The 17,628-nt window shown below is 37.6% G+C and overlaps 1 protein-coding gene across 7 annotated transcripts in view; it reads left to right on the top strand.

Annotated features, from left to right (window-relative positions):
• Positions 1 to 6,455, top strand: part of RASSF8 (ras association domain-containing protein 8) — a 76,442-nt gene extending 69,987 nt beyond the window's left edge. For all 7 annotated transcript variants that reach the window (XM_070094169.1, XM_070094171.1, XM_070094170.1 and 4 more), the window contains one exon: positions 3,252 to 6,455. In XM_070094169.1, the coding sequence (XP_069950270.1) occupies positions 3,252 to 3,352 (101 nt within the window). In that variant the 3' untranslated portion in view covers positions 3,353 to 6,455. The remainder of the gene's footprint in view (positions 1 to 3,251) is intronic.
• Positions 6,456 to 17,628: the final 11,173 nt, after the last annotated feature.

Genomic DNA, 17,628 nt, shown 5'->3' on the forward strand with positions numbered 1-17,628 from the left:
TGCTATTTTAGGGACTAGTTATTTCAAAGAATACCTATGTGATGAATGGTTTGAAAAGCCAACAAGTTGAAGATTGAGACACTTATGCAACATATGGGAATCTTTATTCGGGAAACGTTTCGCAGCACAGTGGCTTCATCAGTCTACTTTGTATTGGACTGATGAAGCCACTATGTGGCGAAACGTTTCCTGAATAAAGATTCCCATATGTTGCATATGTGTCTCAATCTTCAAAGAATACCTTTCCTGCTTTGAGTCTTCACAGATATTATCTTGTTTAATCATCTTAAACACACATCCTTAACTGATATCTTAATCCTGTATTTATTTTTGTTTGTTCTTGAATTCCATTACATTGTCAAATGCTCTTACTTTCAGAAGACTCATAAGTTCAATTAATATTTTGAATCGATGCATCTTCCGCATTCAGTTTTCATTTTGAATTTGTGCTTTTGTAATGGTAAATTTTAAGGGACATTCACCTTCATTTTATCTGTACTTGACATTGTACATAATTTTCATTATTCATTTTGTGGGCCAAAGCAGAAAAGTTTAGGTTAGGGTGTGTAGAAGAGAGGGAGACTACTTCCCAGTAAAAGTAGGTCTTAGACAGGGATGTGTAATGTCACCATGGTGGTTTAATATATTTATAGATGGGGTTGTAAAAGAAGTAAATGCTAGAGTGTTCGGGAGAGGGGTGGGATTAAATTATGGGGAATTAAATACAAAATGGGAAGTGACAGTTACTTTTTGCTGAAGATACTGTGCTTTTGGGAGATTCTAAAGAAAAATTGCAAAGGTTAGTGCACGAATTTGGGAATGTGTGTAAAGGTAGAAAGTTGAAAGTGAACATAGAAAAGAGTAAGGTGATGAGAGTATCAAATGAATTAGATAAAGAAAAATTGGATATCAAATTGGGGAGGAGGAGTATGGAAGAAGTGAATGTTTTCAGATATTTGGGAGTTGACGTGTCAGCGGTTGGATTTATGAAGGATGAGGTTAATCATAGAATTGATGAAGGAAAAAAGGTAGTGGTGCATTGAGGTATATGTGGAGGCAAAAAATGTTATCTATGGAGACAAAGAAGGGAATGTATGAAAGCATAGTAGTACCAACACACTTATATGGGTGTGAAGCTTGGGTTGTAAATGCTGCAGCAAGGAGGTGGTTGGAGGCAGTGGAGATGTCCTGTCTAAGGGCAATGTGTGGTGTAAATATTATGCAGAAAATTTGGAGTGTGGAAATTAGGAGGTGTGGAGTTAATAAAAGTATTAGTCAGAGGGCTGAAGAGGGTTTGTTGAGGTGGTTTGGTCATTTAGAGAGAATGGATCAAAGTAGAATGACATGGAGAGCGTATAAATTTGTAGGGGAAGGAAGGCGGGGTAGGGGTCGTCCTCGAAAAGGTTGGAGGGAGGGGGTAAAGGAGGTGCTGTGGGCGAGGGGTTTGGGCTTCCAGCAAGCGTGCGTGAGCATGTTAGATTGGAGTGAATGGAGACAAATGGTATTTGGGACCTGACTATCTGTTGGAGTGTGAGCATAGTAATATTTAGTGAAGGGATTCAGAGAAACCGGTTATTTTATATAACCAGACTTGAGTCCTGGAAATGGGAAGTACAATGCCTGCACTCTAAAGGAGGGTTTGAGATACTGGCAGTTTGGAGAGATATGTTGTGTGTTTTTATACGTATATACTTCTAAACTGTTGTACTCTGGGCACCTCTGCAAAAACAGTGATTATGTGTGAGTGAGGTGAAAATGTTGAATGATGATGAAAGTTTTCTTCTTTTTGGGGATTTTCTTTCTCTTTGGGTCACCCTGCCTCGGTGGGAGATGACCAACTTGTTGAAAAAAAAAAAAAAAAGATATTGACTGGTTTAATGTTTTTGTTTACATTTTATCTATGTCCTATTTTTGTGATTTCTGTTATTTATTAGTAATGCAGTACACTAACCTCTCAAAATAATGGATTTTTAAAATCATAAGCAAAATTCACTGGGTAAATTGTATTTGTAAGTGATTTATTTTCAATGTTTATTGCAGTATATCAGTAAATTGTGATAAGTACTATATTAGGTGCTTCGATTGCTATTTTTTAGGGTTGTTCTAATATAACAGTTGCCTATTAAGGTTTACTGTATATTTGAATCCTGTTATTCGGAATCCTGTCAAGTTTCTAATTTCTGAAATGGTTATTGTACTTTTCTTTTAGAGCTAAACCCTGAAAACTATTTAAAAAATAACTTTTCGTGTAAGATAAATTCATGAAAGATGAGGTGAAACATAGAATTGAGGGAAAAAAGGTGGGTAGTTTTCTGATGCATTTGTCAAGACAAAGAACATCATCCATGAAGGCAAAGAGGGAAATGTATGAGAGTATAGTGGTATCAACACACATGGTTGTAAAGAATGGGTTGTGAATGTTGCAGCATGGAGGAAGCTGGAGGCAGATTTCATGTCTGAGGGCAGTGTGTGGTGTGAATATTATGCAGAGAATTTGTAGTTTGGAGGTTAGGAGGTGGTGGAGGTTATTAGAAGTATTTTCCAGATTGCTGAGTAGGAGTTGTTCAGGTAGGTTGGGCATTTAGAGATGATGGAGCAAATGAGGATGATGGAGGTAAGGCAGGGTAGGAGTTGCCCTTTCCTAGGGTGACCCCTGCACCAGTTTCCCTTCAATACTGTATGTCCCCTGCTTATTCTCACCTCTGTATTGGCTTGAAAAATTTTCTTAAGTGAGATTTTTCCTAAATAAGTATCTCAGTACATATTTCACACAGTGTACCATTCTCATTTTAAATTCTTTACTGCAGGAATTACATTTTATTGATTTCAACATTTTAAAAATACCTAAATTACTAATTTGGGTTTAAAACCTTGGCCTATATTCAAGTTCATTCAGTGTTCAAAAATGTTATTCTACAGTTAGTGTAAGTATTGCATTATTATTTATTTACTTTTTATTATTATTATTGACACTGCTGCTGCTACTTTTTCTTTATTTTGTGTGTGTGTTGGTGGGGGTTCCTTAGTTTTGCTAAATCTGGTTATGGCACTCCACCCTACGCCTCAAATTAGTTCGTGGTAATAGAAATCGATTGTATTATTTTGTTACCAGTTTCTTTATATTTATTGTACCTACTTCATTTGCATTTTACAAAGGAGTTTCCTCTTGCCATTTAATTTAGATGAAAGGTCCCACTTTTTTTTTTTTTTTTTAAAGTTTGTGTAATTCTATCTAATATTTTTTACTTCAGGAGCATCAAAGCCTGGAAGCAGTCGTCGCATGATAGGGTCTCCAAGACAACTAGAAAATGCTGTTCCCACATCAAAGAATCCACATGGTGTGTGGGTATAAATATCTTCTCTGATGATAATCATATCAAATGAGCACTGCAGATAGTCTCAAGTAATTTTTCAGCTCATATTTAATTTTCACTAGGCTTTAGGTGTGTGTATATATAAAGATCGTGTTTACCATTTCAGTTATTGCCTTATTATAAATGAAGATCACTTCATGCTTAAGAAATATAGAATTCTGAAGAAGTGTGATTTATACTTTGGTGCTTATGTTGTTTCCCAACTGAACAGCAGGTTAAGCTGTCCTCTTTGTAAAATATTATTTTCATTTATGGCTTATGCCCATGGCATGAACAAGTGCTGTCTCTTGAAACTGGCAGTAGGGCACACAGATTTGTAGTTATATAGAAGATGATGGCATTTTTTTTCTTCTTTGTGTCATTCTTAATGTGATGTGGTAGCAAAGTTTTACGTAATAATAGATAAGTATTAAGTGAATTATAGGTAAATTGGTGCTGTGCAAATATAATGAGGTTAATCCTAATAGCAGAAGGTTTTGTGGTGTACTCATTGTTTGACTCTGATATAGCATATCATTTACAGCATTTAGAGATATAAATTCCTTCAGTATATGAAATTTCTTGCATTAAGTTGATAATTTTTAATGCAAATTTTGGAGAATATTTTTTTGTGTCCCTTTCATGCTGTAGTATATCATAACTGAAGGTATTAAAATGTTAGAGATTACTGTACTTGCATCCTTGATAATTAGAACACTGGTTTATTCAGTCTGACAGTTTATATTGACATACACCTGAATTCTTTCTCACTAATCATATAAAATTCTTCCAGTGTTCTTTGAATTAATAATTGGTTGCTATGCTTTTCATTTTCCAGCCAGTTGACTAGGTATTGTTAGCAGTATTTCAGTGGTGTAATGAATTCAGGTCTCTAGAAACTCAAGTATTTATTTTTCCATTTAAGGTGCACCACTTGCAAAGTTATTATATGAAATGAATTGCACTGCAAGGCTGGCACCTTTCTGGCTCTAGTCATTCTCTCATCATGGTGTGTTCATAATAAAGGCTATAATGCTCCCTCCTTCATGCCTTTCACACTTTGAATGCCTCAATCAGAATTTTCACTTTTGTGAAGGTTTCTATTGACTTAACAATAATTCAGATAATGCCCCAACGTCCTATAAAAATGTTGCATTGCCATATTTATGAATTTTAATTTTGCACTTAATAAATAGTGTACACTTATTGAGAAAATATATCAGTATTTTGGATCATTAATAGATAAAATTTAAGTACAGAAATTAATTTTATAAATTTCAGAATAGCCCTTAAAACTTTTAACACTTTGGTCATCATACTGATGTCATGACTTGAGAACTATAGAAATACAATTATAAGATTTGTAGTATTAGGCATGAAAGACATTCCAGGACAGGGTGAGCAGGTCGTGGTCAAAATGAATAATCAGTTTACAAATATGATTGAAAATTAATACAAGGTTTATTTTAAGCCTAAAACTCATTTCCTCGAGTTTTTACTCTTACTGGTCATGGGGAGCTGAGAAGAAAATGATAAATTCGCCACATGTCACTTTTTTGTGAAAATTGTGCTCACCTGTTTGTGGTTACAGGGATCAGTTCTCAGAGCCTGGCCCAGCCTCTTAACTTGCCACTCTTCATATTCATTCACTGATAGCTTCATAGGTCCTGTTGTATCAGGACTTAAAACTATGTATGAAGCCTGCTTTCACCACTTCCTCACCAAGATCATTCCACTTCCCAACCACTCTGAGACTGAAGAAATACTTCCTAACATCCCTGTGGCTCATCTGTGTCTGAAACTTCCACTGGTGTCCCCGAGTTTCAGTTTTCCGCCTCTCAGACGTTCCCTCCCAGTTTACCTTGTGTAAAGAGGACTATACATGGAAAATACTCTCAGGCTGAGTACCTGATCTCCACTGAAATAACATACTTGATTAAGAGGTACAAGGAGAAGTGTAGAATAAACTCGAAGAGTAGGGTTGTAAAGTCAATCACCTTCAATAGGAAAGCTGACACTTTCTGCTGGAAGTGCTCGGTCAGTTGGGCTGTCATGTTTATATGGGCCTCCAGACTGCAGGTAAAAACAGGTTAGCTGAAAAGGCAGTCACCAGAGAAATATAGCCACAGGTTGGGCTGTAAGAGTTGCACTTGAAACTGGTAACAGATACTAGTTACAATAACCAAGTTATTGGTAATCCAAGCTGTCAGTCATGCATAGACTTTAAGATGAACTTGCATGTAGCTGTAGCAATTTTAAAGAAAATTGGAGGAAGAGAGTGACTGCCCCATGTATCCTGGGATGTCCAGTAAAGTAGGATATATACATTACATAATAGAGAAAAATTTAAGTGTGTGCTTTTATGTATGCATTTCTGACACTGGTGTTTATGCAGATGAAAGTGTTTTAAATATTTGTAAATGGTATTATTTACATTTTCCAGCTTTTTTTTTTTTTTTTTTTTTTTTTTTTTAAGCTTTACCAAGTTTCTAGAAAAGTTACATTCATGTGTCTACAATATCTGAATTATGTTATGTATTTATATATTAAAAGTAGTAAATTTGTCTGTTTCATTATTAATATAAGAATTAGCTTTAATGGCACTAATGGAATCTGGCACCAGAATTTTTTTTTTTTTGTACGTATGTAACTTATGGAATTGTAGATCTCACTAAATTTATGGCAGGACCTATTTTTATTGTGCCTCTAGTGAAATCTTGTTATTAATAATTCTGTTTAGCAACAGTGCCTATGCAAAAATATTCAGACATAATTGAGATAATCAGAATGCGAAATATAGCTTGAAAAAATGTTTGATTATACAATATATAAAAATTATTTATTTTCATTAATATTTAGATAGTAATTTATTGCCACATCTTGCCTTTACACTCCAAGGATAAATTAATGTGGATGTTTCCAAGTGTAGTGCATAATGAATTTTTTCAATAGCATATCAGTAGATATTTTTATACCAGTGGTTTGTTAGACTATAAACCCAGCATAAATTAATGTGTCATAAAATACCTTTCTTAAGATTTTCTCTTCCAGAACAGATATTGCTGGTGCATGTGTGTAAATATCATGCTGTGAGTAAACCAAGCAAGCCTGTTTATTCAAAATGCCTTAATGTAAATACATGCTGAATGTAAAAATGCAAAAATAATGTCTAAAAGTTTTTAACTAAATTAGGACATTTTCATCTTTTTCTCTCATACTTTTAGTCATACAAGTAACATTAAACCTCAGTCAAAATTTCCATTTAATGATGAACATGTACATTTCTTTCTTTCAACACACTGGTCGTATCCCACCGAGGTGGGGTGGCCCAAAAGGAAAAATGAATATACATTTATATATATATGTGTCTCATGTGATGTTTGACAAGTCCCTCAGTTGGCTGCAGTTTCATGCTTTATTTTCCTTCTATGTATAATGTAGCCTTGCCTGATCATCACTGTCGATGGCATACAGTTTCTTAACTTTTTAATGGTCTGGTGTCATTTGGTGTGGCACAGTTTTCCACTTGATTTCTTCATTTATGCACAAGGCATTCATTAAGTGGCATATGTATGTGTGTGTGTGGGGGGGGGGGGGGAGGTTTGGGTTGGGAAGGGGAAGATGTGGCACAAAGCAGACAAGTGGTGAAAAGTCACAATTGTAGAGAAGAACTTCATTGAGACATTTTGCCTCTGGACAGGCTTCTTTAGCTTCTCCACAGGAAAAAAATCTCGATAAAGTTGCCCTCTGCAATTTCTCTCTCTCTCACTATCTCTTATTTCTATCATCTCTTATCTATGTATATATGTGTAAACATGCATGCATAGAGAAGGTTAGAAGCAGTGGCAGTCATGTCTGAGAGCAATGTGTAATGTTAATGTTATGCAGAAGGTTCGGAGGGTAGAAATTAAAAGACAATGTGAGGTCACATAGGGTATAATTCAGAGGGCTGAGAAGGGGTTGCTAATGTGGTTGAGGCATTTTGAGAGGACAGGGAGGGATAGGATGATGAAGAGGGTTAATGATATGGAGTGAAAGTTAGGAGGGAAAGGAGTCATCCCAGGAACTCCTTGAGGGAGGGAGGAAGGTAAATGGGGCTTTGAGTTTGTCAGCTAGGCCTGTATATATTGTGCATATAGAAGTAAAGATTATTATTAAGCATCAGCAGGCTTGTGTGAGCATGTTAGGAGTGAATGGAGAAAGTGTCTTTTTTAATGGATGTGCTGTTGGAGTGTGAGCAATGTTACATTCATGAAGGGATTTAAGGAAACCTGTTAGTTGGACTAGAGTCCTGCACTCTGAAGAAGGGATGGAGTTGTTGAAGTTGAAGAGTAATCTGAATTGTGATGTCAACACACTTCTGGCAACACACAGATTGAACGAATGATAGGGAATGTGTTTCCTTTTGAGTTGCTCTACCAAGGTGGGAGATAGCCGTTGAAGCAAAATAACATACGTAATATTATTATTATTATTATTATACAGTGGACCCTCGAGTTTCGAACTTAATCCGTTCCAAGAGCTAGTTTTAAAGCCGAACCAATATTTCCCATGAGAAATAATGGTAATACAATTAATCCATCCCAGAAACCCAAAAATAGTCACAAAAAATGCATTTTATAGGGATTACATTATAGTTTTACATACAACTAACATACATAGTACAGTTATTTTAATATTCATCTAAATTTATTACTAACATTTGTACTTACCTTTATCAAAGATTGGTGATGGCATCTGGAAGATAGGGAGGAGAGGAGGAGGAGTTGGGGTTAGTGTTTGGAAAGAGAATCCTCCTCCATAAGGACTTCAGGTATGAAAGCCCTCTCTGGGGTTACTTCCCTTCTCTGTCTTTTAATGCTACTAGGATCAGCTTGAGTCACTGGACCCCTGTCTCACAAAATAACTGTCCACAGTCCTCTGTATCTGGTGCCTCTCTATCATTTCCCTGAAGTGGGACATGGTTCTGTCACTGAACTTGTTGCAGAGATGGCTTGTTTCAGCTTGGTCAGGGTGATACTTTTCAACAAAAGTTTGCAGCTTATTCCACTTTGCACACATGTCCTTAATCACTGAAGAAGGCAACTTCCTTGACATTTCACAAATAATCATCTCTGAAACAATATCACCTGCCATCTCTCTATCCTTGATCCATACCAGCAACAACTTCTCAGCCTGATCGACTGTCTGTGGTCTATTTTTGGTTAGCATATCAACACCTTTCACAACATAAGCTTCCTTGATTTGTTCTTTCTTTGCCAGGATAGACGCAGTAGTTGACTTGTTTTTGCCATACATCCTGGCAAGCTCAAGTCTCACACCACTCTCATATTATTGTATTATTTCCTTTTTCATGTCTATTGTGTTTCTCACTTTCTTCATCACAAGGGTACCACTAGCAAGTTTCTTTGGGCCCATGGTAGCTTATTTCACAGTCGCACAAGCACTAAACACAATGAATTAATAGTGAAATGTTTGAATGAGCACACTGGTTAGTGTTCACTCAAGCTTCAACAAAGCCAGACTGCTCACGACTCCTGGCGATTCGAAAAGTGGGTGGAGTTCGATACTCGGAACAAAATAGGTTCGAAAAAAGCGGTTGAAACTCGAAAAGTTGGATAATCGGCACGTTCAAAACTCGAGGGTCCACTGTATATATTTTTTTTTTTACCTTAGTGGCTGTCTTCCACCAAGGCAGAGTGACCCTTAAGGAGGAAATACATTCTATATTATTCATTCAATTGCTGTCTTTCCAGAAGTGTGTTGACATCACAATTCAGATTAATCTTCAACTGAAACATTTCCACTCCTCCTCCAGGATTCAAGTCTGCCTAACCAGTTTTTCTGAATTCATTCATAAATGTTACTTTGCTCACACTCCAACAGCTCCTTCATTAAAAACTACTTGTCTCCATTCACTCTTATCTAATATATTCACACAAGCCTGCTGGATGCTAAAGCCCCTAAAACTCAAAGCCTGCTTTATGCCCTTCAAATCATTCTCAGGATGAACCCTACCCCTCCTACCTTTCACCCCAAATTTATGCATCTTTTTCCATCCTGTTCCCCTCTAACCTTTCTAAATGTCCAAACTATATCAACCCCAGTCTCAGCCCTCTGATTTATACACTTGATGACCTCACACTGTCTTAATTTTTACACACCGAACGTCTCGAGACACTCCCCAGATAGGGAGCCAAGGCCGGGTCACCACTACTTGGAAAAGACCCGGGCTGGGAGAGTACCGGCGAATAAAAAAAAAAAAAATTTCTCCACCGTCTCTAACCTCCTCTATATGTACGTGGATGAGAGGAGTGAAAAAAACAATTGCAGAGAGATACTTTATTGAGATGTTTCATCTGTGGACAAGTTGCTTTAGCCAGTCCAGAGGCAAAATATCTCAAAATTCCTCTCTGCAATTGCCTTTCACTACTTACTGACTTTGTGTCATTTGTTTCCACACAGTGGTGCCTATGCTAACCTTCCTGTGGTGTATAAATATACCTAGTTGGATGAATCTTATTGTAGCCAGCTGGCCCAGTGGCAAATGTATCGATCTGGAGTTTTATGATTCTCTGACTGCGGGTTCTATCCCTACCTGTGATATGGTTTTTTGCAATCGTGTCATTATGATTTCGTGAGTCACTTATAGGCGACTTTGCTTACACTCCAACAAGATGTGTACGCGCACGCGAGAGAGAGAGCACTAGACAGCCATTTAGGCTACCTCCTCCTTTCATGCATCTTTTTTCTTTTTCCCTTTAAACTAACACTGCGCATTTAACAAACATGTATGTGTTATATATTACTCATTACTACATCATGTATTACCATGTAGGTCCCTCAAGTTGTTCATAGAGTTTCTTGTAAATATTGTGTATTCTCTTTCTCCAAGTTATGTTCTCTCAAGCTCTTGTGGCTTAGCGCTTCTTTTTGATTATAATAATAATAATAATAATATGTTCTCTCAATTACTCTTACACCGCACATGAACTATAGTTCAGAATGTTAATTGGGAAGAAGGTTAATATAGGTAAATGCAGAAGCTAGACTATGGGAACAAAGTTATAGAAGATATTATGTAGGGAAAGTGATGTGGGCCAATGAGATATAAACACCTAATTTGATTCAAGGAAAGAACAGTGATGAAAGCATACCATCCATTGTATCATGTTACACATGATACAGTGGCTAGTTGGCACTGTGAATGTAACCAAAGAAAAAAAAGTCAGCGATAGGGAGGAGGATACAGATTGCTTAATGTATGGTTTGACATATACAGTAGTAAAGTCTTTTAACACATGGATCATGTTCTTGAAAGCTGGTGTGTGAAGTGATCACATGGGAATAATAGGTATGTTCCAGACACCTCAAAATTTGCTACAAAAGTTTTTAATGTGTTAGGTAAAAATGATTGCAGCATAAGTTGCCAATTTTGTTGGGGGTTTGCCTATTCATGAATAACATTTTAGATTTCTGAAGGGTTGAAATCTAGAAACCGTAATCCCTATACTGAAAAACACATGCATAGAGTAACACTGCATGTAAACAAGACACTTATGCAACACTAGAACATTTATTAGAAGACTTTTTTTTTTTAACCTAGGAACTTTATCAATCCTATATAGGGCATGAGAGATTATCAGTATATATATAGGGGAAGAGAAGTCAGGCGCAGGAGGCATCTGGTGAATGATATGAAAGTTAGGTCGCCTAACTTGTCTTGCCAGGTTAGCATCACATTGGTAAGCATGCTTGAAATATTGAAACTGCTGCATTTCTGGTCTACAGTTTTAGAAATGGTGATCAATGCTACCTCTTTTCTAGAGAAGGGAGCTCTGAATTAGATGGCCATGTGAGATATGGTGTGCCATGCACCTGTTCATGTCACCCTGACTACATGCTTATTAATGTTCTTTGAGGCACTTCTAAACTCTTTGCTTTTTCTTCCATGTATATTTCATCATGGCCATTATACCTTTTAGTGGAGATAGCTGTCTTAAATTGTCATGTTAATGATGCATTGTGCTCTCTTACAGTCATTGACAAAATGGGATGAGAACTTGAATGTAAGAACACTTCAAAGAAGCCTGGCCCAGAGATCTTATAGGCTCGCAAGAAGAATCCAATTATCACTCTTTTCTTGGTCCTAGTGTGTTGGGGGTTGTAGTTGCCTTGCAAAAAAAAAAAAATTGAAAATTAGGTCGTCATCAGTTTTGCAGAACAGGACATCAAGGAACAGGAGTTGTCTAATTTATTTTTTCTAGAGCAGATTTGATGGACGGCTCTATACTGTTGATCTTGAAGAGTAGATTTTGGTATAATGACCAACATATCCATGTCACATTACTGGGGATAATGGACCTGAAATGCTCAGCCTCCATTGTAGCACTGGTGAGCCTATGGTCATCCTAAAACATTGCCTGTAGCTAGCATCCTCAAATTTGACATAGTTGAAATTGGTACATCATTCTGCTAGGTCAGTGAAGTCCTGTAAGGCAATAGGGAAATCCCTGTTGTCTCTGGTTTTGTTGTAGTGCAGTGATGTCGGTGTGGGGGAGGATTAATAAATACTGAGATAGCATCAAACTGGTTTAAGTTTTTGTTTTTGACATTGCTGTCTCATATGTGTGCGAGATGAGATCTGTGTGTTTTAAGGTGGGCTTGACTTTGAGTACCCAGTAATTTAGAGAGTACTGATACTTTGAGAGTAGACCTGTGAACTTGTGATGAGTCTAAGTGGGATAATAGGCTTATGAGTTTAGGGAAGCTGTCATAGGCACATCTGTGATTGCATCCAGGAAATGGTTGCCCCTCAATCAATTCCTGCTCATCTCCTGAGCTTTAATCATCTCTCCACCTCTTGCCTCGCATATCTGACAGTGTAAAGAAATTTGGTGCTGATACCAAAGATATTTTTGCCTCTGCTAGTATCATATGACAGTTTTCAGTATTGTATGAACAGACACATGTCACAATAAAGGTTTCTATTTTGCCGTTTTGTCTTTATCAGGTTGTAGGTTTTGTAATTTCATTCCTAGAAAATATGCTACATTGATTACCACTTCAAACACCATAGTCCAGAAATCCATTAAGTTTCAATATTTCAAGGATGTTTTCACCCTGGTGTTACCTCCAGCAAGACACCAGCACTTCTCTTCCCCAGTATATACACACACACACATACACGTGTGTGTACGTATATACATACCAGGTTTCTGTAAGCAGTAGTACTGCAGTAGGCCTACTAGTTATGCTAGGTAGGTCCTGTAACCAGGGCACTGCAGTAGGCCTGGTGGCATGTACTAGGCAGATCCAGGTCTTGCCCATCCATTTCCACTCGTGTACATATCAAAATTTTGAGTGTATTAACTCTTGTATTACTCGATTGTCTGACCATTGCTTTCCTATATCCTTTTTTTTTTTTAAAATCTGAATTTATCCAGTTTGATTCACTTGTTTCATGTTCTACTTTGGTTTGATATGTTAAATGCCTTACTTGCAACCCTGCTATTTCTGTATTCACTGCACAGTAAAATCATGCATTCCAAGGCCTGGTCATAGACTGAGCCGTGGGGGCATTGATCGCCAAAACTCTCTCCAGGTAAAGCTAAACGTGAAAATCTCAAATGCTGAGATTGCCAGTCATTGTAGTACTGTACATGTGATCACAATTTGATGGACATGTTATGGAAAATGAAGTTTGCTTCATCCCTTTGAAATGTAATTTGATGCTTCTATTGCCGCTACACAATATTAAAAATGCTTGAGAAATGCACAAGTGAGAATGGTTGGGTGAAAGTAAGACGTGCATAACACAAGCTAGTAAGCCTGCTGCTGTGCTTGTCTACTTTTAGTATATAGAAGCACCCTCAAGGGAGGTTCCTTGATGCTAGTGAAGGACTCTTGATCCAAGGAATTGGATGTCCTCCCAATCCATGGATTGAACCTGATTGCCTCTCATTCCATAGGCTCTGTACAGCTCCAATGGGTTTTGCACTTCCTCGCAAATATATACAGCCTCTCCTCACTTAGTGATGTACTCATTTACCAACGACTCAGACTTATAATGGGCACTCTGACCAACATGCATACTTAAATAATGTACAGTGGAACCTCTACTTACGAGTGCATCCATGTGTGAGTTTTTCCAGATACGAGCATCTGCTCGGTCGAATTTTTGCTTCCAGACGCGAGCAAAATTTCCAGATGCGAGCGAACCTCAAGGGAGGTTAACTGACACTGGTGAGGGGGCTCTTGCTCTTGATCTAGAGAATTGGATCTTGGTTGTTTGTTGGACTATCTTATTGAAACTTGGGCAATGTATGATGAAAAGATGCTTCTTAACGTACACCAAAAATGAAAGAAATCGGACCATAAATAACGGAGTTCACTTCTCAGCCATTAGCCTCCCCTTAGCGGCATATTTTCATACGGTTTTTGTGGTTGTATTCTCGTTTTATCTGGTCTCGTGTGATAGAATGGAAGATATACTACAAAAATAAATACGATTTTAATTGGTTTCACGATGAAAAGTACCTTGAAATTGAGCTCAAAATAGCAGAAATGTTCGATTCTTTGGCGACATCAGTGGTAGACATCATGAAGTAAGTAGCAGTGGCAGACAACATGAAGCAGCAGTGGCAGACATCATGAGGTAGCAGTGGCAGACAACATGAAGCAGCAGTGACAGACAACATGAAGCAGCAGTGGCAGACATGTAAAGTAACAGGACACAAGTGCAACTAATGTGACATTTTATTGTGGCAACGTTTCGCTCTCCAGGAGCTTTGTCAAGCCGATACAAACAGTATATGGACACAGAGGGTATATAAAGGCTCAGAGTGAGGTGCAATACTAGTGAGGTACCATTTCGATGTTCACTAGTAGTACTAGTAGTGACAATATGGTAGAGCAATTAATTCGTACATGAGCAAAATGGTACCTCACTAGCATTGCACCTCACTCTGAGCCTTTATATACCCTCTGTGTCCATATACTGTTTGTATCGGCTTGACAAAGCTCCTGGAGAGCGAAACGTTGCCACAATAAAATGTCACATTAGTTGCACTTGTGTCCTGTTACTTTACATATTGTCGGTAATTCTACCAACATTATTACAGTGGCAGACATCATGAGGTAGCAGTGGCAGACAACATGAAGCAGCAGTGGCAAAGTGTAGCATTAAGAGTGTAGCAATTAAGTGTAGCATTAAGAGTGTAGCAAATAAGTGAAGCATTAAGAGTGTAGCACTTATTTATAACTCTGACTTTTTTGGGTTATCCTAGGTTCTCTACACATGTAGTCAGGAGTAGGAATGGCCACTGTGGTGGCCCTATAAACCTCAACAACAATGGCTGCTGTCACCACCACTAGCCATATACCTAATGATGTGTATTTTATTCATTCTAGTGTATACATATCATGTTTCTATATTATTAATATTGTTTATTATGTCATATTACATGAATGGTGATAGATAAGCTGTAAAGTTGATATTAGGGAAATTATTAAAGTATTTTCTCGTGCCTGGAATTCCACTGGAACGAATTAATTCCATTTCAGTTAATTTAAATGAGGAAAATTAACTCTGCAAACGAGCAAATCCAGTTGTGAGCAAGGTCATGGAACAGATTAAACTCGTAAGTAGAGGTTCGACTGTAATTAGAGATGATTTCCTCTATTCTGTTTATTACAGTATTTGAGTACACTACTGTATAAACATTTAATAATATACTAAAAATGTTATAAATGGTGCAAGGGTGACATTAACCCTTTGACTGTTTCAGTCGTATATATAGTTTTGTGAGCCACCGTATTTTACATATATATACTCAAAAATTCTAGCGGCTTCAAATCAAGCAGGAGAAAGCTGGTAGGCCTACATGTGAGAGAATGGATCTGTGTGGTCAGTATGCACCATATAAAAAAATCCTGCAGCACGCAGTGCATAATGAGAAAACCCAATCGTTTTTTTTTTATTAAAATGCCGACTTTGTGGTGTATTTTCGTATAGTATTTATGGTTGTATTCTCGTTTTCTTGGTCTCATTTGATAGAATGGAAAGCATATTATAGAAATAGAGGTGATTTGATTGGTTTTATTATGAAAGAGCCTTGAAATGGAGCTCAAAGTAGGGGAAATGTTTGATTTTTGCCGATGTTCAAAAATAAACAAATGATGTCAATGTCCAATAAATGTCCAACTAGTCATTCTAATATGCAGTCACGAATGGGTTGATATTATTTATACAATTATTATAATATTGCAGTAGTCTGCATAACGGTAAATCTTCTATTTTTTTGTTTGAATAAAAATTCAAAATAGAAAGCAAGAGTAATATCAGAGGGACCTGGAGACGTGACTGATGAACAAAGAAAATGTTATTTTAGAGCCTGGAATGTCTGCATTGTTCATTCTGGACCCTATTTTGAAATTGGCATATTTTTTAATTTGCGTGAAATTGGCCAAATTGCAAATTTTTTACCACATTATTGGGTAGTTGAAATTGGTAAATGGGCAGTTTTGTTGTACTCAATTGATAGAACAAATGGAGTTCTAAAGAAATAGATATGAGTTTGGTCGACTGGAACAATGGAATTAGCCGAAAATAGGGCTCAAAGTGGGCGAAATCACCGGTTCGTAAATATCGCCGAGGTCGCTAACTTCGCGAGAGTGTAATTCTGTAAGTTTTCCATCAAATTTCGTTCTTTTGGTGTCATTTCCATCGGGAAAAGATTCTCTATCATTCCATGAGATTTTTTTTTCTCTCAAAAGTTTTTCGACACCAGGAGACACCTCAGGATTTGGGGTTTTGACAGCCAAGGGGTTAAAAAAAAATAGTGCTCCTCACTTAGTGACGAATTCATTCATTGACGTGGTCTTAGGAATGGAACTCCATCGTTAAGTGAGGAGAGGCTGTATAGTAATTACAGTGGAACCCTGATTTTGTCTTTAATCCATTCCAGAAAGTTGTCCTAAAACCAATTTGTACGAAAACTGAAGCAATATTTCCCATAAGAAATAGTAAATCCAATTAATCCATTCCAGACGCTCAAAAATATTAAAAATAATAAAAATGCATTTTATGAATAACTGTAGTTTTATATCCAGAAAACAGAAATAAATATAAAGCACTAATGAAATGGATAAATGAACATTTAAATCACTTTTACCTTTATTGAAGACTCTTATTGGCATATGGAAGAGAGCAAGGAGAGGAGAGGGAGGAGAGGTCATCCCCACTACCATCACTACCACCAGCACAACCACTACCACCATCACAACCTCTACTACCATCACTACCACCTACCACCCTCACTACCTCCACAACCACTACCACCATCACTACAACCTTCTACGAGTAACAAAGATTGAGTCACGACTGTATGAGTGGCTGTGTCTTGCGGGCAGGTGGATGCATCTGCTCCGGACGATTGCCGAGCAGATGTACAAAAATGGGGAAAATTTCGCCCCCCAAAAAAAAAAAAAAGTGGTCGAAAACTGAATTGTATGATAACCAGACCAGACGAAAACCGGGGTTCCACTGTATATAAAACATAATAATGGTAGAGCAGTGTGGTAGGCCAGGCAGGTCCTCTGATTCTGGCTTTCTCGCCTATACAGTGGACCCCCGCATAGGGATTTTAATCCGTGCAAGAGGGCTGGCTGTTATGCGAAATGTTCGATATGCGAATTAATTTTCCCCGTAAGAAATAATGGAAATCAAATTAATCCGTGCAAGACACCCAAAAGTATGAAAAAAAAAAATTTACCACATGAAATGTTAATTTTACTACACAAACTGAAAAAGGCATGCACAATTACATGACACTTACTTTTATTGAAGATCTGGTGATGATTGATGGGATGGGAGGAGGGGAGAGTGAGTGTTAGTGTTTAGAAGGGGAATCCCCTTCCATTAAGACTTGAGGTGTCGAGTCCTTTTCTGGGGTTACTTCCCTTCTTCTTTTAATGCCACTAGGACCAGCTTCAGAGTCACTGGACTTCTTTCGCACAACATATCTGTCCATAGTGGCCTGTACCTCTCGTTCCTTTATGACTTCCCTAAAGTGTTTCACAACATTGTCAGTGTAATAATCACCAGCACGGCTTGCAATAGCTGTGTGAGGGTGATTCTCATCCATAAAGGTTTGCACTTTCAGCCACATTGCACAGATTTCCTTAATCTTTGTAGTAGGCAACTTCTTCAATTTCTCTCTCCCCTCCTCTGAACCAGTTTCCTCAGGTATGGCCTCTTGCTGTTGAAGTTGAT

This window comes from Cherax quadricarinatus, chromosome 44 (genome assembly GCF_038502225.1).
Source record: "Cherax quadricarinatus isolate ZL_2023a chromosome 44, ASM3850222v1, whole genome shotgun sequence".
In the NCBI taxonomy this organism is placed as follows: domain Eukaryota; kingdom Metazoa; phylum Arthropoda; class Malacostraca; order Decapoda; family Parastacidae; genus Cherax; species Cherax quadricarinatus.